This window comes from Mustela putorius, unplaced genomic scaffold, assembly GCF_011764305.1.
Source record: "Mustela putorius furo isolate JIRA1106 unplaced genomic scaffold, ASM1176430v1.1 tig00003972_pilon_pilon_pilon, whole genome shotgun sequence".
NCBI classification, from domain to species: Eukaryota; Metazoa; Chordata; class Mammalia; order Carnivora; family Mustelidae; genus Mustela; species Mustela putorius.
This window is the reverse complement of record NW_025422115.1, coordinates 18,184,288-18,205,457: the sequence shown is the minus strand read 5'-3', so window position 1 is coordinate 18,205,457 and position 21,170 is coordinate 18,184,288. Positions and strand designations below refer to the sequence as shown.

Genomic DNA, 21,170 nt, shown 5'->3' with positions numbered 1-21,170 from the left:
TGATCTGGGCCTTGTGATTTTAGCTTCCCCTTCCCCCAGCCCCCCTTCCCCTGAAGGCGGGTAAAAAAAAAAAAAAAAAATCTTTCGTTAATGGATTTCCGAGAAGAAAGGAAAAGAAAGGGATCAAGATTGGGTGTGTACCAGGAAAAATAGTACTAGAGGAAATTCAGATTCTGCAGCCAAACATTCAACACACAGTTCCACGCACGCACGCTGTCTCACACCAGCGCGTGCGAGTACCGCCACGCAGATGGTCCCGTATGCACAGACAAGCACACGCGGACACACACACACACACACACACACACACACCTTTTCATGGGCACACACACAATCCACAGACACATGCTCACACACACACACACACACACACGTGCAAACAGACGGTTTCACACCTGCACTGGCATACACAGAAACTCCAGCTCTTTGTGGCTAAACCATTCCTTGGTGACACTATTTGTGAATTGGCTGAGAACTGACTCACTTTGATTCCAGGATCTTGAACTCCAGTTTGGGGGGTAATGGGGTGGGCTCGGCATAGGTTCTTGCGACCAGGGCACCCAGCCGTTCGTTCATTCTTTTATGCCACATATATGTGATGAGGACTCGGGTGATTTTGGCGACTCTTGTGGATTGCAATGAGGAGAGGGAGGGGCCAGCAGCATGGAGCCCATCTGCCTTGAATTCACCCTCATCAGGCTTGGACAGGGCTCCCGCCTCTCATCTGAGCCCTTTTGGCACCCTCCTTTCTACAGGGTAGTGGGAGCGTGTTGAGGGTGGAAAAACAGGAGAATGCCTGGCAGCCAGAGTGCAGAGGGCCCGTCCCCAGCTCTAGCACTCCCCACCACCCTCACTGTCACAACGCCGCTGTCCCTCTGTGCCAGTGCAAACATTGGGCACCTGCTATGTAGCAGATACTGTCCCAGTTTTAGGGATCTTACACATCCTCATAAAGCTTATGTTCTTAGAGGGCAGGGACCGTGGCCCAGGCAGTGAGCAAGTCAGTTCATTAGCAGACAGCAGCTCCTGGAAGAGGCCTGACAAAACCCAGTGACAGCAAACACCTGGCAGGGTCTGAATTCCTTTCCTCTTATGGTTCCACCTAAGACATCATCTACAAGTTCACGGTGGAAGGTACCTGGCCTTCGTGTCTGCATTCCAGCCTGGGGGACCAGTGCCATCGCTTCTTCCATTTTTAAATCAAACACGGCTGGAAGCTTGCTGGGCCAGCGCCGGAAACCTGGGATCTTAGAGCCCCATGGACACTCTGGCTGCTGGGGGGGTGGGTGGGGAGGGCTTGGATAACGGGTCTCTCGGGGCCCCCCATCCATGTAACTGACAATCCCTTAAGAGCAATTCCTTGCCCGTGGTCCGAGGTACTACTAAAAGATGATGCTTCAGGAGAAATAAATACGCATGCTCTATTTGGGTACCTCCCTCCTGAGGACACATTCTCTTTCTCCTGAGCCTCCACAAGACAGACAGATTATCCCAATTCATTGAGGTTTGGGTGAACATCATCTCTCTACACCCTCTGCTTCCACATCACCCATTCCCAGAGTTCTGAGAACAAGAACATCGTGGAATTTCCAAATAGGCTGAGACCACAGAGGTGTCTCTCAACTGCCCACCCAGGACAGGATTGTCCTTAACAACATCCACCACAGGTGGTCTTACTTGCTGTGCCCTGACAGGAAGCTCACTACCACAAGATGCCCCCTGTCCCGTGGCTCCATGGCCACAACAGATAGAAGTGCCCGCCTCACCCTGAGCCCACTGTCTCTGTGCCCCCAGCCTCCTGGATCCACCATCTGGGGCTGCAGGGCGACGCTGGCAAGCCTCCTGTGCTAGTTGTGGGGACACTGGCAGGTGGCAGCCATGCAACATGTTGGCAGGCCTACTAGCCAGCAAAGCCTGCAGTTTCTGTGAATGGCAGGATGGAGTGGTCTCCTGGTTTGGGATACAGTGCTTAAAGCAAGTTCTGCTGGTGATGGGTTAAGTTTTATCCCTCTGGTGGGACTTCTCGACAAGCACCTGCTGCTCACAATGATCTGCTTTAAGCTAGAGCTGTGTGTGTAGGTGAGCATGTGACTGACTACACATGGATTCACAAAAACTAAAAAAATGGACACCTGCCCATAGGCGGCCAACTTCCCTTTATTGTGCATACACAGAGGGCGTTGGCCTTGAGGGGGTCTGTTCAGCTCTAAAAATCCATAAGCCTATGGCTGCTCCACATATACATGTACAAATAACCCTATCTCTCCTCCATTCTCCCTCTGATGTTGGCCTCTGCTCTTTGAAGAGTATGATCTGGTCCCCCAGGAGTCTATGCTTCTCCAGGCTAAGCAGTCTGCCTCTTTTAATGAACTGGTGTCAAGATCCTGCCGCATCCTGGGTGCCCTCCAGCTTGCAGGCAACCTCTTTGAAGTGAGGCTCACACTGAGCAGGTTTCCCAGGCTGACCCTTGTGGACTGAAGCCCCTCGTTCACATGATAGGTGCTCACAGCGCCAGTCCCTGCCTCCTCGCATGGAAACGTGTCTCTCGCAAGGTGGGACGAGTCTATGCAGTCATCTGGGTGTTTGGCAACAGCGTGCCTTCTCAGGCTGGGATTTGGAATCCATAGTCTTACCCGGGCTGAGCACCAGGGCACCAGGCAGAGATGGGGGCTGCCTCCTCCTCAGCCCACAACCATGAGTGATGCTGGCAGGACTTGAAACCTGTGGGTCTCCTTGGATTTTGGCACAGGATGGGTGCCTTTGAGGAGAGAAGGAGGTGGCACCCACTGTCACCCACTGAGGGAAGGGGCGGCTCCCACAGTCCTGTCCGAACCTCCCCCTTCCCTGTTCTCAAAGGAAGAGGCGGGGTGGGTCTGCAATGCTGTGCCAAGGCCTGCCCTAGTGTTTTATTCAAATCAGTTACAAAGCTCTCTGGAGACCAGACCAAAGTGGGGACAAGTGGCTGTTTAACAAAGGGGGGAGGGGAAGGCAGGCAATAGGCAGAATCATGCTGGATTTGATGAATTTTTATACATTTCTTTGAAAGCTACATATGAAGGTCCTGGGCTGGTCCTCAGAGAAGCCCCAGCACAAACCTGTGTCCATTTCCTCACCAAGCACAGCTGCCCGGAACGCCCAGCGTTCAGGACAGCACCAGAGCCTCCTTGGCTGGTCCTGCCCTCCGGAGGGTTCTGTCCCCACCCCCAAGACTCCAGCTCTGAGAATGACCACAAGGACAATGATGGATCCAGGGGAAAAAGACCCTTTCCCCTCCCACAACCTCACAACACCCTGCCTTTCTTCCCTTCCACCCCACGGCCCCTACACGAACAGTGTGCATCCTCAGGTCTGGGCTTGAATCCTGGATCTTCCACTGATCTTAGCCTCCCTGAGTCCCCCCTTCATCATCCACAGAAAGGAGCTGTGATCTTTACCAGCCAGGAATGTAGTGAAAATGGAATGAAGGAGCCTGTGTGAGTGCCCAGCCCAGTGTAGTTGCTGACAAACGTGCTGAACTCATCAGACATGAGGACAGGGCTCCTGGGGGAGGGGAACAATGGAGACTTGCTAATCCATCACTCAGCACCCGCCCCTCGTGACAGCTGCTCCACCAGACTCACATCCATAAGGACATCAGGAGGCCTTGTCAAGAGCTGAAGACAAACATCACCAGCCCCACATTCGGTCTCATAGCAATTTTTCAGGGAATGAAGAAACGGAGAAGAGACAGACAATCATCTCTCGAGGTCAGATTTGCTGAAGTGTCCCCAGTGGACCCTGCCTTGAGCTGTGGAGGAGAAGTGAAGACCTGCTTCCTGCCCTATGAGTGGGCAGGGCTGGACCAAGAGCCATACCGCAGGCTCATTCCAGATGCGTCACCCACCGCAGGCCTCTGCTGCCTTGAGAATGTGAGCCTGTGACTCCCAGCCAGAGATGGAAATGTTTTGAGTCAGGATACAGAGATGGCTAAGGAAGATGGAAGTCTTGGCCCACCCCTGGTCTGTTCTGCTATTCTGTGAGCCCAATGCATGACTGCGGGATTGAAGAAGCAGGACGGGAGAAAACAGGGCAAAACTTCTAGACAAAATTATTCAGAGAGTGGGGGCTGCTCTTGGGTTTTCCCCATCTCAAAGTCACACTACCATAGCCTAGACCTCTCTTTGGCCAAACCAGATGCATCCCAGCTCCACCCAAGGTCATTCAGGCATGAAGTCATTAGCCTTTCTTTGGATCCCTAACCTGTGCCAAACAGTAAAGCACCCTGACAGATCATTACCACCCATCTTGCTAAGTTCTGGCTGAAGTGCATTGAGCATACAAAGGTCAGGGGAAGAGTCACAGAGAAGAATAGCTTAAACTCTGCCTCAAAGCATGGCTTAAAAATTGGCAAAGCAAGAGTGATTCAAGCAGAAGGAATCACAGGTGCAAAGGCATGGAGGCATGATGGTATCTGAAGCATGTGGGACATATGGAGGCTGTTGTGGGCAATGAGACTGGAGACTGAGCCTACACCATGGAGGGCCTGTACGCCAGGATGCAGAGTTTAGACTTTACTGGTGTTTCACAGTGATTCAAAGCTAAGGAAAGTCTTTGGGCAGCAGTAAGATGTGATCTGATCTTTATGCTGGAAAGCTTTCTTAAGAGGTAAATGGGGGTACCCAATAGGAGGGATGAAATGCAGAAAGCCCAGATTCCAAACTAACAATAGTGAGCCCACAGACTGTCCAGGGAGCTGTGGGCAGGGCTCTATTTAATACTCAAGTCCTTGCTAGAATTGTTAAATATCCTTATCACTGGCACCCCTCCCCCGATCCTGCAACTTGCTTTTAGATTAACCCTCTGAAAACCATTTTCTGGAGAATGAATTATGGCCCCAATGAGGATTAACACTCAGACCCTTCTTTGCTGGCAGAGACTCAGAGCTTCAAACCCCACTGCAGCTGCAAGACCGTGCAGGATGCCATAATGAGGCTTGTGATATGCATGGGATGCAGCAAGCCCTCTTGGAGGGTCCCGTTTTCCAAGCCTCACCTTCAGCTGAAGAGATAAGAACCTACAACTGGGGCCACAGGAAATGACAAAGCAGTAACTGATCAGGGAGCTGCTGCACAGGGCTCATTATGGTGCTTGCCAGCGGGAGAGACACCCTTATCAGGGAGAAAATTGCATCAGGCCTCCTGAATTACTAGCGATTGGAAGCAGATTTCTTGGGACGCACTTTGTTAGATACCTAATGAGCGGGATACAGGCGGGCAGAGCCCAAGGCCGGCGGGGCGGGGGACAAATGTCTTTGTTAAACAGAATTTGTCAGTTTCCGCTTCAGGTTCCCTGGGGAGGGTTCAGGGCCAGCTAATTGAATTAAGAGAATGTGCGCTCCAGCGAGAAGGCTCAGGGCGGGGCGAGAGGCAGGCTGGCCGGAAGGCGGGCGCTTTCAGCACCAAGGACAACAGCTGCATCCTGGCTCGTCCGTAATTGCCAGGGCAGGCTGGAACTGTTGCATTTTGCATTATCAGGGATCTAGGGGATGGAGTGGGTAGAAGGGAGGCAGAAGATGTTAGGGGAGGAGGAGGAAACAGGTGACCCAAGAAGCCTCGAGCCTGTGATGCTATTGGCCTGGTCTGTCTCAACAGACCCTCCTCTGCTGGCAACAGCCAGAGCTGAGAGGCATGAGGAAGGGGAGTCTTCTCTCCACCATGACACTCACGTGGTATGGGGCAGCTGCAGCAGCACAAGGAGTGGTGGGCTGCGCAGCGAGTCTGAGCCAGTACATGGCTGTGCATTGCTTTGAGCTTTCAAAGTAGGTCTCCAATTACAGCCTTAATAAAGCAGGACATGCTGTAGCCATGGAACCAGAATGAGGGGCCACTTATCAGCCCCAAGCTGCCTCAGCCAGCAGGGCGAGGCCTGCCAAATAGAAAAGCAAACAACTAGGCATGTGGGGTGGGCTAGCAGCCTCCAACCCCACCTGGAAGAAGAAGAGAGCTAGGTAAGCCTGGGCTTAAATAGGGAGGAGTTAGTCCCCATGGCCCTACCCTCTCCTCATCCTCATTTTAGCATTATCCCCCTCTGCCATCCTCCACCCTGACCGCCCACCATTTTGAGCAGCCTGGCGCCTTCCTGTAGCCCCAGACAAGCTCCTTTCCCATGAGAAGCAAGGACAAGAGGGACAATTGCCTCCCTACAATGTGAGCAGACTAAAGCTGAGCAGTCTGAGTAGGCAGTGTTAAGGAGAAATGAGGCACTGTGTAGGGTATTGGGAACCTCCTGGTGCCACTTACCTCATATGACAAGAGCCACTGCCTCCGAACACTGTTCTTCCCTTTGGGGCTTCTACCATTTGGGAATCTAAAGATTATTCTATAAAAGTCACCCACTCACTTGCCCCAGCTCCCAGACCAAGATGGATCCTGGCAAAGTTGATTAGAGCAGGAGATTAGAATCGTGGTCAGGAGTCCTGCAAGGATGGGTGTGGGAGGTGGAGGCTACTAGCATGAAACAGCTGTGGGATAAAATACAGGCCGGGCCAGCCATGGAGAGGGCAGAGCAGAGTAGATCCTCTCAGTCTGACAGGAGCCGCAGGAAGAGCACCTATGGATCAGAAGGGGCAGAAGAGTTGACATCCACAAACACCCTATCTTTCCTTCCCTCCTCCAGAGAACATCCTCCCCCACAGCCTGCCTACCAGAGACTGACAAGGTGAAGTCTCTGGTCTGGACTGAGGGGTCAGTGTCATTTTAATCTTATCTTTGTGATGAAAAATTAATTATAATAAATTTCAGAATCCACATAAAAGTACCTGATGAGTGGATGTGAGGGTGAGCTGGCTGCAATGTCTGTCACCCCAGTGATCACCAGGATTGGTTCAGCTGACCTGGCTGGCTAGGCAGGTGTCCCCTTCCTCCCTCACCGCTCCACATGCATCCCTCCCAAAGCTGTGCTCTCTAGATGGAGGAAGACTGTTCTTCTAGCAAGGGTGTATAGTAGCTGCCCTGCCCAGCTAGAACTTCCCAATAAGCTCTCAGGGTTCAGTCATAGAGGAACGTAGGCTAGCCAAGCTTCCAAGACTCCAAACACCTCTAAATGAGGCATCACATGTGACAGTCTGTCTGTTTTTTGGGAAAAAAAAATATTTTAAGTAGCTGATAAGTGCCCAGCTCTGATCAGGGGTCCAGTACATGTCAGCTCTGGGTCACTGAGTTTACCAGCTGGTGCTTGGTCCACACAGGGTAGATGTGAGGGAGACAGGCAATGGGGGAAGGGACTCTTTTTGCAGTGTGTCTCTGCTTTCAGAGCTGATGGGGCACCTCTGGAGATCTCTCCCTTGATTTCATTACTTCCACTTCCTCCCCTAACTGGATTAGATGGCAGTCTATGAAATCCAGGGCAGTGAGATTGGCTTTCTGCCTGGAAATGAGGAGAGATGACACTACAGGTCCTGAATCAGCATCTCACCCCAGTCCCAGGGGCCAGCTGGTCAATGGGGAGATCATCTTTGCCCTGATCTTATTCTGTCCTGTATCCATCTACCCACACATCTGAAAGTACAGAGACAACAAAACAACCCCAAAGCACCTGATTCAGACAGTGAATATACAGAATACACAGGTGCTGGGGTGTTCAGTGAGGAGACTCACAATGACTCTCGTCCTCCCTAAACCATAGCCACTGGGAGAGGCAGGTGAGAGAGATAGCCAGGCCTAAATCCCAGGGACAAAACAGGCTCAGGAGTTTTGGTTATGAACTACAGTAAGTGCCCAGATCAGCTGCAAGATCACCCAATGCTTCACTCTTCTCATTCCAAAAATCTTCATATATTGCTTTCTCTTTGGAATTATCTGTTCTTGCACCCATCTGACAGGGTAGGTGGGAGGTGAGGCCCAGACTGGACTGGATTCTTCTGTCCTTGCATGACTATTACTCACTCTACTGACACATGTCTGAAAAGACTTAATGTTAATGAATTTCTGCATGCCAAATTTTTTTTTTATTTACTTCTTTTATTAGAGAGAGAGCGAGCAAGCAGGGGGATGAGGGAAAGAGGGAAAGGGAGAGAATCAAGCAGACTCCCTACCTAGCCTGGAGCCCAACGCGGGGCTCAATCTCACAACGCTGAGATCATGACCTGAGCCAAAACCAAAAGTCCGACGCTTAACTGACTGAGCCTCCTATTACCCCTAGGAACTTCTGCAGACAAAATTTTATCATGAAAAGGGAATAAAGGAATCATTATGGGAAGGAGCCAAGTGGTAAAGTGAAGGGTCCTTATCCTGATTCATCCGGTTCGTATGTGTGGGTTTTTATAGAAAGAGTGTCACTTTAAGGGAGGCCCACCCGTGCGTGTTCTTCCTCTGTTTGTTCAGGGTCAGACATTCAGGCACCTCTAACCCCGAGCATATCCTGTGCTGGTTGGCACTGTGCCCATTGTTCTATTTACTTCTAGCACAGATGGTGGCATGTTTATCCGCTACGTGGCCAAGACAGAATTCCAGCAACTGATGTAGGGGAGAAGCGGGTCATCCTGGAGGTCCCTACAGCCTTTGAATAACATACACGTGTTAGGGCTAACCATGGGTTTCCAAGAGAGTTTTAAACTAATCTCTCCTCTGAGGGAGCATCACACATGTCCCTAAGCCCAGGAAACATAAAGTTTGGGCAGAAAAAAGAAATGGCAAATGAGCTTAGGATTAGAGAACAGTGTGAGAACAGAGAGAGTCAGCTGCTGGGCTGGAAGATCCCAGAAAAGCTTTTGAGCAAGTGTGGGTGGGGGAAATGGAGATTTCCTGGAGATGCCGGTATCTGAGTGAGGTTGAGCTCTGGATCGGCAGAGGTGAGAGCTGCAGTCATGCTAAGGGGAGAATGGAAGAGGAAAAAGAACCTGGAAGGACAGGGAGGAGGCCCAGCAGAGCAGAGAGAGAGGAGACTGTTTAGTAGGTGCTAGGTGGGAGACTAAGGGCAGATGTGAAATGGAAAAGAAATCTTCCCAGCAAAGGGTGTCAGAGGAGAATGGCGATGTTCAAGGATGATGTTCCTGCACCAAATGTGAGAGTCCTGGATGGCACGGTTGGGTTATTCCTGCGACAAATAGTTACCGAGCACATACAATGAGGCAGACACTGGGGATAAACAGTCTCTGCTGACACGTCACTTACATTCTAGTGTGGGGATGAGAGAGAAGCACACAATAAACAAGCAAAAATCAGTTTTTTCAAGTTTAGCTTTCTGGTAGAGTTAAGTACTATGAACAGTAAAAAGGGATAATGTGATGAGAGCATATATTAGAGGAGAGGTGACTTTAGAGAGGGTGGGCCTCTCTCCTGAAGGCCAGGGCACCTCTGGGAAGAATATATCTGGGCAGAAATCTGAATGATGAGAAGAGGTCAGCCATGGAAAGACCCATGAGTCTATCTGGGGAGAGAGCACAGCAGAGGGAAAGGCCCTGAGGCAGGAGAGGTTCGTTAGTAGAAGGAATGCCAAGGTCAGTGTGGTAAGGCCCCAGGGAGCAAGGGGGCAGGTGGAAGACAGGGGCCAGGCATGTTGGGCCTCCTGAGCTATGAAGAGGAGAGGCTTGGGAGTTGGGGGGACATCTAGAAAGGACATTTGTGGTAGAAAGACACAGAAATTTCTTCGCACTTCTCTTCCCAGAAGCCGGAAGACTTCTTGACTCCAAATAGCAGCCAGGTTCTGCCCATCCTGGACCCCAAGATCTTAGATGAGAAGCTGGGTACCATCCGTGAGTCCTGGTCCAAGTCCACGGTGAGCTCTAGTATGGACTCCAACCCATCTACCTCTCAGGAAACGGAGATAGAGCCTCAGGTGCCCAAGATGTCCCATGAAATGGTGAGTGTCTCCACCCAGGGCTAGGAGGGCCAGAGCGGCGAAAAAGGTCACAGGGGAAGGGCTTTGATTGTCACCTGGTTCACTCCTTTAGTGGCAAGGAGACCTCCCTTCAGGAACCCTCTGTATGTGACTTACCCCCAAGCTAACCTGGTGGAAGGTGTGGATTCTTCATTTTACAGAGTTTCTTCACCCTTTGAATGGAACTCCCACACAATTTCCTTCCAAGGAAACCCTTGGAACACTTGTAAGACAGGGGTCCATTGACTTAGGCAGGGATCAGCCCAAAACTTTCTCAGGAGCATGTCCTCCAGGTAAGGGGATGCCCCTCTAAGTCATTAGTTCTAACTTCTCAAAGAGGAGATTGGGGCTCAAAGAAAAGAGGTCACCATCTTTGGTCACAGGGTCTGCGTCCTGGTCATGAAATTTGCAGTTGATCAGATGCTGGGAAAGGGTTGGTGAAGTTGGCCAAGGTGGTGGCTTACTTTGATGAGGGGTCAGTGCTGAATCCTCGTCCCTTAATGCAGAGAGGTACAGAGCAGGCCACCAAAAGACAGTCCAGTCGAAGTCCTCCCTTGGGCTACCACGGGTCGATTCATGTATATCTTCCTCCCTTCCTCCGCAGTGGATCCCATGGGGAACGCTGATCAGAAAGATCCTGAGGAAAGGCCCCAGCCAAGGCCACCGTCCCCTGGGAAAGCCCTGGGACTCCCCCTCTCAGGACCTGCCCCTCTCCACCGACAGCCTCCCCATCTTCCCCTGGCACTTCTGCACCTTTCTGGAACATGTCCCATCTGATGATTAGGAAGGGTTGCTTTTCTGCAGGGCGTGCCCAGATGCTCCCACAGGGACTGCCCCTGCCCACCCTGGCACAGGAGCCAGAACAACCATGGGCCACCTTCTGACACTCCCTTCTCTCACCTCTGCCCCTTGGGAAAGTAGCACTCAGGGCTCACCTGCCAGCTTGGCTCTCAACCGGGTTGAAAATAAATATGGAGACCTTGTCTTTAGAGACTTTGGCAGCATGAATAGTGCCTGCGGTCAGTCTCTGTCTTCTCTTCAGGATTCAAATATGAGATGACACTGGCCTGCTCAGGGGAGCCAAGAGCAGGAACTGTTCTTGAGCAAGAGGCCAAGTAACGGGGCACCTGGGTGGCTCAGTGGGTTAAAGCCTCTGCCTTCGGCTCGGGTCATGATCCCAGGGTCCTGGGATCGAGCCCCACATCGGGCTCTCTGCTCCGTGGAGAGCCTGCTTCCTCCTCTCTGTCTGCCTGCCTCTCTGCCTACTTGTGATCTCTCTCTGTCAAATAAATAAAGAAAATGTTAAAAAAAAAAAAAAAAAAAGAGGCCAAGTAACCATTGTGAGTCACGGAGGGGAGAATAAGAAAAAAGTCACCACAGGGCACTAAGACGAGATTCTGGAAGGTTGTGAGTGTGTACAAGGAAGCTTGGGACTCCCCTATACCCACAGGCTATCAGGGCAGCTGTGAGTTGGGCACATGTGTGCAGGGAAGCGTGCCCTTCTGGAAATCTCCCAGCACTCCCTCTACCCTCCCCCTTGCTGGGCACCTGGCAAGATGGTGGTAAATACTGGGCCATGGGGCTGGACAGCAAGGCCATCAGAAAGAACCTTAGAGGGCGTCTAGTCCAATCTCTTAATTTGATGAAGGATGGCAATGAGGAGGTCTTGAGGTGGGGTAACTCTGCCCAAGGCCTCCTGATGTCACTGTCCCATGTTGCCTTGCTCATAACCAGATGAAAATAGGCAGCTGCAGAGGACTGTATGCCCATCCCTGCACTGTTCAGCCAGCCTGACACCACTGGGTCCCTCAGACGCCAGTGCCGTATTCAGTACACCGGGCCTGCCCTTCTCCCTCGCCCATCACAGCCTGTGTCAGACCCAGCCTGTCCCCTCCTGGTGCCTGACTCTTGGTTCCACTCCGTTTTCCCTCCCAACCCTGCCTTCAGTCCTCCAACCCATCATTTGTCCCTTCCTTCCTCCCTCCCTCTCTCTCTCTCTCTGTGTCTCTCTCTCCCCCCGCCCCTTGGCTCAGATTTACCATCTGGCTTTTCCCACTTCTGATCCTGTGCCCTAGTTTGGTCCTGGAGACCCAGCCCCCAGCTCCTACCCGCTTGCCAGAGCCTACAAGGAGCGGGGCAGGACCCAGACACCCACATGGCCAGCAATCCCCGTCCCAAGCAAGAGAACGTGGGTGGGTATCAACAATGGGCAGCTCCGCGAAATCACAGGTAGCTGTGTAGCAATGGGTCACTGTTCCATAGCAACCACACAAAATTACATAGCAATCGACAAGCTCACGCAAACAGGAGACAAAGTGACAAGCACTAGAATGCTGCCAGGGAGCAGCAGACTGTAGTTACAGAACAATAGAGGAGTCCAGCCACACACGCTCTCTCCCAGCACTGGATGATAGGACACGCAAACACGGACCATGGGCGTGAGCACACGTATAGTGTGCAAGCCACAGACAGAGTCACAGAACAAGAGAAAAGACTTGAGCAGCCCTGGAACACATCTGGGTGGCAGTGGCTCCAGGCACCATCACAGTGGTGGCTGGAGGATGGCTGGAGGTGGCTGGGAGGCTGGAGGGAAGTGGCAGTGGACCCCCGGTGACATGACAGTGGTTGAGTGGCGAGCCAGTGATGACCTGCCTCCCTTCTCTCTCTGCCTGTGTGTTCAGGCTGTCAGCCTCTGAGCAGCTCTGGATTCCTGGAGTGTGTCTGTCTAGGAGCATGGTCCCCAGAGCCCAAGAAACAATTTTGCTTCTGAGTCCCTCCAGAGCCTAGTCTGGCTTAAGAGGAAATGGAACAATTTCTGGAGGAAGGAGCACCTTGGGAAGGGAGAAGGGAGTAGAGGAGACGCGGGGTCTGTGCCCTCTCTGCCTAGAGGCCGCAAAGGCTCCCCACTGCCCCAGGGCCTGCCAGTCTCAGCCCCATAGCCCCAACGAGCCCCAGCAGGCTCCCTTCCCCTAGTGTACCCTTGGGTCCACCTTCACACCCAGCAAACCCATGCCTTTCCGATGCCACTTTTTTTTTTTTTAAGATTTTATTTATTTATTTGACAGAGATCACAAGCAGGCAGAGAGGCAGACAGAGAGAGAGGAGGAAGCAGGCACGCCGCTGAGCAGAGAGCCCGATGTGGGGCTCGATCCCAGGACTCTGGGATCATGACCTGAGCCAAAGGCAGAGGCTTTAACCCACGGAGCCACCCAGGCGCCCCTCCGATGCCACTTTGTCCAAAGCTCCTGTCCTTTAGTGGGTTCCCTGAGACCGGGGTCCCACGCTGCACCGGGGTCAGGTGCAGGACTTGGCAGGGCTTGGCAGGGCTGGAGGAAGCCTCCACTTCCCTTCTGAACAGGCCAGGAAGGCATTTTTGGAAGACGTGGGCTTTTGAGTGTGAAGAGTGCAACGTTAAGAGTCCTCTTGATCTTAGTAACTCCCGAACATTAAACAACTTGTAAGCGTTGCCCTTCACCCCCAGACCCCACCCTTTACCCAAGCCCACCTCACGCTGAGCCAGGCAACTTCAAGAGTAGGGAAGATGAGGGGCTGGTTCCATTCACAGAGAACTTATAAGCCACCTGCCCTGGGCCAGGATTCCGCACCACCCCCCAACCCCGCCTCCTCCCTGGCAGCACCCAGCAAGCTTAGCAATTCCTCCAGCCTGCAGAAAACCAGAACCCCACCCCGGCCAGGTGCCCAGTGCTGTGTCCAGCTGTGCAGAGGGAAGGGTGGAGGAGGAAGAGACCAAGGCCCTGGGCCCTGGAGGTTCTCAGCCGGCAGGAGCAAGTCACACTCCAGGAAGCAACAGAGCGACACAGAGCGGCACGCAGGAAATATTTGGCAAGGGATAAATAGCAAAAGGGCATGGCCCAGACCATTTATCTTCTTAAGTGTCACGCTCACCCTGTGTTGCTGGGAACACCTAGTGAGCCGTCAGTAGAGAGAGAGGAGCAAGGTAGGCTTCCTGGAGGAGGCAGAAGTACTGTTCAAGACTTGTGCATTCCGTGTTGCTTGTAGTGCAGAAATTCTAGAACGGGATCTTCATCCTCTTTTCTCTGGCTCCCTCCCTCCATTCACCACTCCTTGTTTTTCCTCTCTCTCTCTCTCTCTCCCTCTCTTTCTCTCTCCCCCTCCCCTCTGTCTCTCTCTCTCCCCACCCCCCATGTCTGCCTCTCCCTGCTTCTGCCTTTCTTTGGTTGTCTCAATTTCTTTCTGAGTCTCTGGCTTTCATTCTCTCTCTGACTCCCTCCCTCCCTTTTTCCCTCCCATGCTCAGAGGAGATTTGTGGCAGACCAGAGGCCCTCATACCAGCAGATGAATAATTGACAAGGGTTGTTTAAAGATTCAGTGGAGTTTTTCCAACCTCCCCACACTGGAATAACTCATTTCTTTCATTCTCTCTTTGAAAGCCTTTTTCCCCCCATCCATCTCTCCCCTTCCTTGCGCCCACACGCCCACACGCCGCCCCCCCGCCCCCCCCCCAGCACAGCTTTCCTCTCTCTCCCTTTCTTATGTCTGCCGGACCCTAGAATGATCCCTTCATCCTCATTCCTTTAACTCCACCTCCCCCTCACACCACCCCATTTAACCTCTCCTAAGGGTGGTGGGTTGAATTCAGCTTCTCCGGACGCCGTTTCCCCAAGAAAGAGGGCCGCATTTCATGGGCAAGGAAGAGAAGGAAGGCCCGAGGCACTGATCCCTCTCAGATCGCACAGCAGCAAGGTGGAGTTGGGACCACCAGAGGGCAGGCCTCCCAGCCCAGGGACCCCCCCGCCACCCTCACCCCCCAGGCAGGTGGAGAGGGACTGGCGGGTCTGTTTCACCTTCCCAGGATGGTTCTGAGCACGTAACACAGGAGAGCTGCTTACCCTGCTCTAACAGCCCCGTAGGGCCAGATGGAACTGAGGAGGGGCCTTCATAAATTCACGGGGGATGGATGGTGTTGCAGAGATTCCTGGGAGCATGGTCATGCTTCCCTGCCTGGAGTGGCCCAAGGGTGCCCAGCCACCCCTGTTTGCCCACGACCGAGGGGTCCCCGAGCCATAGGACTTGCAGTGGTAAACCCCAGACAGACTCAGGAGAACCAGGAGGAGGGTCTCCCTGCATGGCATGGGCCCTCCCCTCCCCAGCCCTGATCCCTTGGTGGTTGCCACACCCTCAGCCACCCGGCACACACCCTCGCACACACCCTCTTCTCACCTAACCCTGCTCCACACTGTCCCCTGCTCTCACAGAGCTCTCATCACCTCCCTGTAGTGACCTTGAACTCCCTTCCCCTTTTTGGGCCCCAGTTCCCTCCTCTGTCAGCCAAGGAAGTTGGAGCAGATATCCTGGAGTCCCACGGGCTTCTGGGTTGTCACCAGAGCCTTGGTCCTGCCCTCAGGCCCCTGCCCAGGATGAGGTCCACGGCCGGGGAAGCTGAGCAGCTCCGGGCAGGCCTTGCTCCCCAGGCACCACCTGGTGGCAGGTGACGGGTCCTGCCAGTGGATTCCTGCTTGTGACAATGACCACATCGGTGACTTGCAGGAATGGCTATCTGGGGTGATGGGGTCCCAAAGTCCAGGACCCTGGGGTTGGCCCCCAGGAGCCACAGGGACACTGACTCCAACTTGGGAGAGAGATCTCCACCAGGGGGCCCTGATACTTGGGACCACAAGGAGCAGAGAAAATAGGAAAATCAGAGTGAGACAGGGAGAATGTATAGCCATCTGGGACTTACCTCAAGAGCCTCCAACCAAAAGCACCTGACTCGGTGTCCTGTCTCAGCCTTCCCATACAAACCACCAGACACATTCCAGAAACATGTCACCTTATTCCTCTCACTACAGCCCCTCACCATCTGTAGTCCCCAGCTCCACTGCCCAGCGCCCGCAGCCCTCCTGTTTGCCAGGTCTGCCTTCTGTCTTCTGTCTCATCACCTCTGCAAGCCCCCCTGTCCTTCCATCTGGCCAGAGGCCCAAGAAGGGACATATGCTCATCACATAAGCACACACTCACCCACACCAGCCCTCCCCAGCTCATCCCCTGAACTCCTGCAGCCTCCCAGCTCTGAGCCCAGGAGCTGGCACTAGGGGGAGGGGCAATCCTAAACACAGATCTTGGAGTATGTCCCTGTCACAGCTAGCTGCCGGACTCAGCTGAGCCCCTCAACAGCGCCCAACTCTGTCCTTCTCTTATTCCACCAGTTCTTACGCATACGGAGAGAGAGAAAGAGGGCAAGCTCACAAGTGTTTGAGGAGGGGAGGGAGGGGAGAAAGGTAGGAAAGAAGCAATAAGGAGACCCTCATCAGGTGCCCTGTTCTCCAAACCCCCCACGACCCTTCCTCCCCTTCTCTCATGAAGCCCTAGCAGACTTCAGTCTCCACCACTCAAGAGCTGTGTGACCTTGCAAAAGTCACGCCACCTCTCTGGGCCTGTCTCCTCATTGTTAAGTGGAGGGAATGCTCTCCCCTGTGCCCCTCCTAAGGCCACAAGGAGGATTAACAAGAGCAGATGGCCCTGTGCTGGAAACCTAAGGGCTGTCCACACCGTGTGCGAGGCTTAGGACTGGTCACAGAGCTCATGGGCCCTTCAAGATGGAGGGGGAAGCAGGGGTGGGGGGAAGCACGAGCCCTACAGACCTCGGCCCTCTGACCCTTTCTCCCGATGGGCGGTTCCCAGACCCCTGGCCCACTCCTCTCCCTCCTTGCCCCCGCCCTCTGAGTCTCTGGTGGGCCATTCTCCTCCCCCATCCATCACCTGGGACTAAAGAGATTAATAAACAAGACTCATAACTCAGCGGCTGGGATGCAGCAGATATTTACGGCTCCGTTTCAATTTGCAGAGAGATTAAGTGTTTGTCGATTTATTGTCTCTTGGTGTGTGTGAGCGCTGAACAAGGCCCCCCACAGGCCAGCCGCCCTCCCCCACTCCACATACTCACACACTTGAGGGTGTACCACCCCGCCCCCGCCTGGTGTCTGGAGCAGGCAGGGAGCCTGGTGCTGCCCAGCTCTGGAAAGCCACTGGCTCTGGAAAGCCACTGGAGTGGACTTGTCTTCCTGATCAACTTGACCAGAGAGGCAAGTGACCTTGGCCCCAGGAGCGGGCTCCCAGGCCCATAGAACAGGGTTATTAGACAAGATGGGGGGGGGTACCATCCTTAGACGATTCAGAGGGTCCTTCCTGGCCTTCCTCCATACTCATTTCTCCCCATGGGACAAGGGTCCATGGGGCTGGGTAAGTGTGCCCTGGAACTCACGGTCCACAATTCTAGATCACTTTCCAACACCCCAGAATTCCCTGCTCAGATGGTCCTGAACCTGCTCTTGAGAACCATGCAGGCCACCCCAGAGTGGAGTACTTTCAGGGAGAAGCCTGGCTAGGCACAGGGGGTGGGAGGGATGGTGGTGCAGGGGGTGGGAGAGAGGGTGACACATGCTGAGAGCCTCTTCTCTTATACCCCTGTCGCAGGCCCCACAGATATTAGGGATCGGATCTGGAAGGGGAGGCACATGTCCATCTGAAGAGAAAGACTCCCAGCCCAGCTGGGGAGGAGTCTGCAGGGGCCAAGGGACTGAGACTGGGGAGACTGGTGGGAAAGGGGCACCAGCCCCAGGGCTGCCCCAAGTAGGAGAGTGCTTGAGGAGCCAAGAAGCGGAGCACAGTGCCCCCCCAACCCCACAGACCTCGAGCTGCCTCTCTCCTTCCATGTTGACTTTGTAGTCTGGCAGAGGCATTCATTGATTCATTCGCTCAGCCAGCTTACTGCGCATGGTCCATGTGCCACACCCTGTTACCTCGCCCTGCAGAGCCCTCTCAGCTGTGCAGGTGATAGAGAGTCGAGTCCCGTCTCCACCACTCAAGAATCGTTTGACCTCCAGTAAATCACTCCACCTCTCTGGGCCTGTCTCTACCACTGAGTGGAGGGAATACTGTCCCTGTACCTGAATACTGAGGCTTTGGAGAGGATTAACAAGAGAGTGGATGGCAGTGCTGAGGAAGCCGAGGGTGCCTCTCCCCTTTGCAGAAGACATATTAATAGTCGGGGTGTTCATGGACCCCTCGAGTTGGGGAAAGGGCAGGGAAGGGGGGAGCAGCATAGCTCACCCAGGCCTCCCCCTCCGACCCTTCTCCAGAGGCACATCCCCAAGCTCAGTGACAGTGACAAAAAGGTAACTCCCTACAAAAGTCCCTGTCCTGAGGAAGCCCCAGTTCAGGAGGAAAAACACATCGGGGATCCGTGCAGGAGGGTGACCAGAACTGGGGTGCAGTCTGCTCAAGGGATTGTGGGGGCACAGGGAAGAGCATACCTAACCCTAACCCCTATCCCACCCTGCCCCAGATTTCAGCCATCAGTAGTTGTTGCCATGAAAGCCGTGACAGATCTTGGATTTGTTGGTAGAAAAGAAGTATAGGTTAGTGAACTTGTTCCTGTAAGAGGAATCTGTTGAGTTGAGATTACTTGTGTGTGTGTGTATGTGTGTGTGTGTCCTCGTCTGCCTCCATACCTCTCTCCCAGGTGGGACAATGTTGGCCTGGAGTCTCACCAAGAGACATTGTGGGGGGTCCTCAAGCTACTCTCTTCCTTCCAGGCTAGTCCTCAAGATAGCACCTCAGTTTCTTTTTCTGTAAAATGGGGAAAATGTATTCCAGCAGTAAGAGATGAGGAAGTCTTAGGGTGTGGAGGTGAGAACTTGAAGGAAGAGATGGGACAGAGGGTTGGCCAAATCTGGGTCTGCCCCCAAGCACCTAAAGATTGGGCTGAGGAGGAATGTGGCCAGTGAGGGGCCCACTGGAGCAGAGCCCCACCCCCACCCCCGAGAGGAGCAAGAAAATTAACAGCCAGGTCTGGTTCTGACTCTGCCTCTGACCTGAGTAGTTGGCCCGCCTGTACCCCTCCACTCTCTGGGCCCCAGCCTCCCCTCTCTGCAATGAGGGGCCTGGTCTTGATGATTTCTTCTTTTATCTGGCAAACAAAGCAGATGTAGGTAGGGTGACCTCTGACTCAGCTCCATAGGGAGTCAGCTGGCACCGTGCTCTATCACTGCCCCTCTCAGCTCCCAATTAAGCACTGGGTAGGTGGGGCAGGGACACAGCTCTCTCAGTAAATAAAGCCCAGATACTGAGGCCATAAATTGCTGAGGGCTTAAAGCATCTACTGGTGAGGGTGAGAGGGACTACAGAACCGGGTGACAGCTGGGAAGTGGGGCCCATTCCTTCTACAGACTGCCAAGCTTAGCCCCCCTTTTGATAATACCAATTATATCCACCCATCCTTGGTGAGCTCTTACTTTGCTCCCAGAACTTTCATCATCATCTCATTACCTCCTTGCACTAACCTGATGAAGGACAGACAGTAATCATCCCACTATATGGTTAGAGAAAGTGCGGGAAACTCCGTAGCCCTTCCAGGACCCTAGGGCAAGACTGAGGGAGAACATTCATTGGTCCAGCACAGGTCTGGGGTCTGAGGGCCCCTGTTCCTGCTCCCGCAGCTGCCTTGGCCGGGCCTCATGACTCAGAAGTCAACAGCCTGCTGAGCTCAACTCACCGCGCTCCCAGTCCATCTGTCTGGGTGGGAGGGCTGCCTCAGTTTGCTGGTAAAACACCAAAACAGAGCTCTGGGGCTGCAGGTCTCCTCCCCAGGCCCACCCCAAACCTTTGAGAGTATAGGCAGAGAGGTCCTAAGCACCATATGTCTGAACTCCACATAACTGAAAAGTCATAAATTAAGCCACAGCTAACAAACTATTAATTACGTTCTATTCTTCCTTCCTTATTAACCACCTCCAAGAATTCCCCAATTCCGCATTGGATCCTGGCAACATGGGGGAGAGCAGCTCCCAGCCTCTGCCCCTAGACCCCCATATCCTAGGAGACGTCCCCTTTACCTCTAACTGGGCTGTTTCCATCCCATATCCTAAGGGCCCAGTGACCATGTGAGACCTTTCACGCAGCCCTCAGGAAGACAGGCCCTGGGATAAGAGGGAACTCCAGAGTCCCAGGTTGCAGGGCTGTGGTCTGGAAGGGTGCTTGGGCTCTGGCTGGGCGCAGCTCCTTGGCCCTACCAAGTCCTCAGCCCGTGGGGAAGGTGGCAGCTCTGGGATGGCAAGAGCAGGACCCTCTAACACGCCGGGCCCAAGACAGGGGCCCTGCTTGTCCAAGGCTAAGGGCAGAACAGCCCCTCCCCCAGAGCAGTGACTCTATTAGGCTCCTGAGCTCTGATTAAATGCTTTTCAGTACAATCCAATTTCCTCCTGACGTGAACTAGAAAAGCCCAGTCTGTGCACGCGCGTGCGCGTGCACACACACACACACACACACTACATTTGGTGTTAAATATCCAATCAGCTCCAAAGATAATAGAGAAGGGCCAGTTCACTCTCAGTTTAATCAGATAAAATGCCCATTCATCGGCTCCTGCCAGCGGCAGTGGAGGTCCCCTCCTCCAGCCCACCAGGACTGAGTGGAGGGGGCCCGCGGGAGGGGCTGCAGGAGAGGGGCCCGGGCCAGAGTGGAGGGGGAACCGTGGGGAGGAGAACCGGGCTGAGTAGGTGGGCTGTGCCTTTAAATCTTCAAGGAGGGGGGACAGCAGTGCCCACGGGGGACTAATTATCCTTCCGCCTTTAGCCAGCTCTTACTCAAACAGACAAAAGGGGGGCTGGGGCAGCCCCAATGGCGTTAGCCTTTGCAGCAGGTTTTTCACTCTCAGATATGCAAATCCACCACGGCAGGGTGGACCCTCGGGATGGCTGAATAGTGGTCTGGGGATCCGGGAGGGCCTGCAAAGGCAATGGCCTGGCGGCTGGACCCCCACTCCCAGAGGATGGTTTTGGAAGACTAGAGGCATCTCACTCTCTCTCCTCTGGCTGCGTGGGGAGCTTCACAGTGGGGGAGAGCCTTATGGAGGCCAAGAAGAAGGTCCTTCCCGCTCCTTGGGTGGGAGGCTCCCTCAGCAAGCTGACTCAGCAACCAGGAGCTAACAGCTCAGATGGGGCCGTCCTGCGCTCTTGGCCCCCTCCAGTCTAGGACATAGCCAGCAGGTAACCTATCCAAAGCAAAAATCTAGATGTTGCCCTTCCCCAAAACCTGTCTGTTGCTCTCTCACCTGCAGCATGAGTCCCTCAGCCTGGTGGCCCCCCTGACCTCTGAAGCCTGTACCCCCACCCAGAATATTCTACCCACGCCTAACCCTGATGGTATCTGCTCACAGTTTCAAACCTTGGCTCCTCTCCTCTGCCTGCCTTATGTCCCATCCCGCACCCCCACTCTAGGTTCCTGGCACACATGGATGCTCAGTACACGTGTCCAAGAAATGCATAAAGTGCCCC

The 21,170-nt window shown here is 53.7% G+C and overlaps 1 protein-coding gene across 5 annotated transcripts in view; it reads left to right on the top strand.

Moving 5' to 3' along the window:
• Positions 1 to 21,170, top strand: part of CCDC33 (coiled-coil domain containing 33) — a 106,499-nt gene that overhangs the window by 54,249 nt on the left and 31,080 nt on the right. For all 5 annotated transcript variants that reach the window (XM_045070600.1, XM_013059380.2, XM_045070602.1 and 2 more), the window contains exon 13: positions 9,643 to 9,837. In XM_045070600.1, the coding sequence (XP_044926535.1) occupies positions 9,643 to 9,837 (195 nt within the window). The remainder of the gene's footprint in view (positions 1 to 9,642; positions 9,838 to 21,170) is intronic.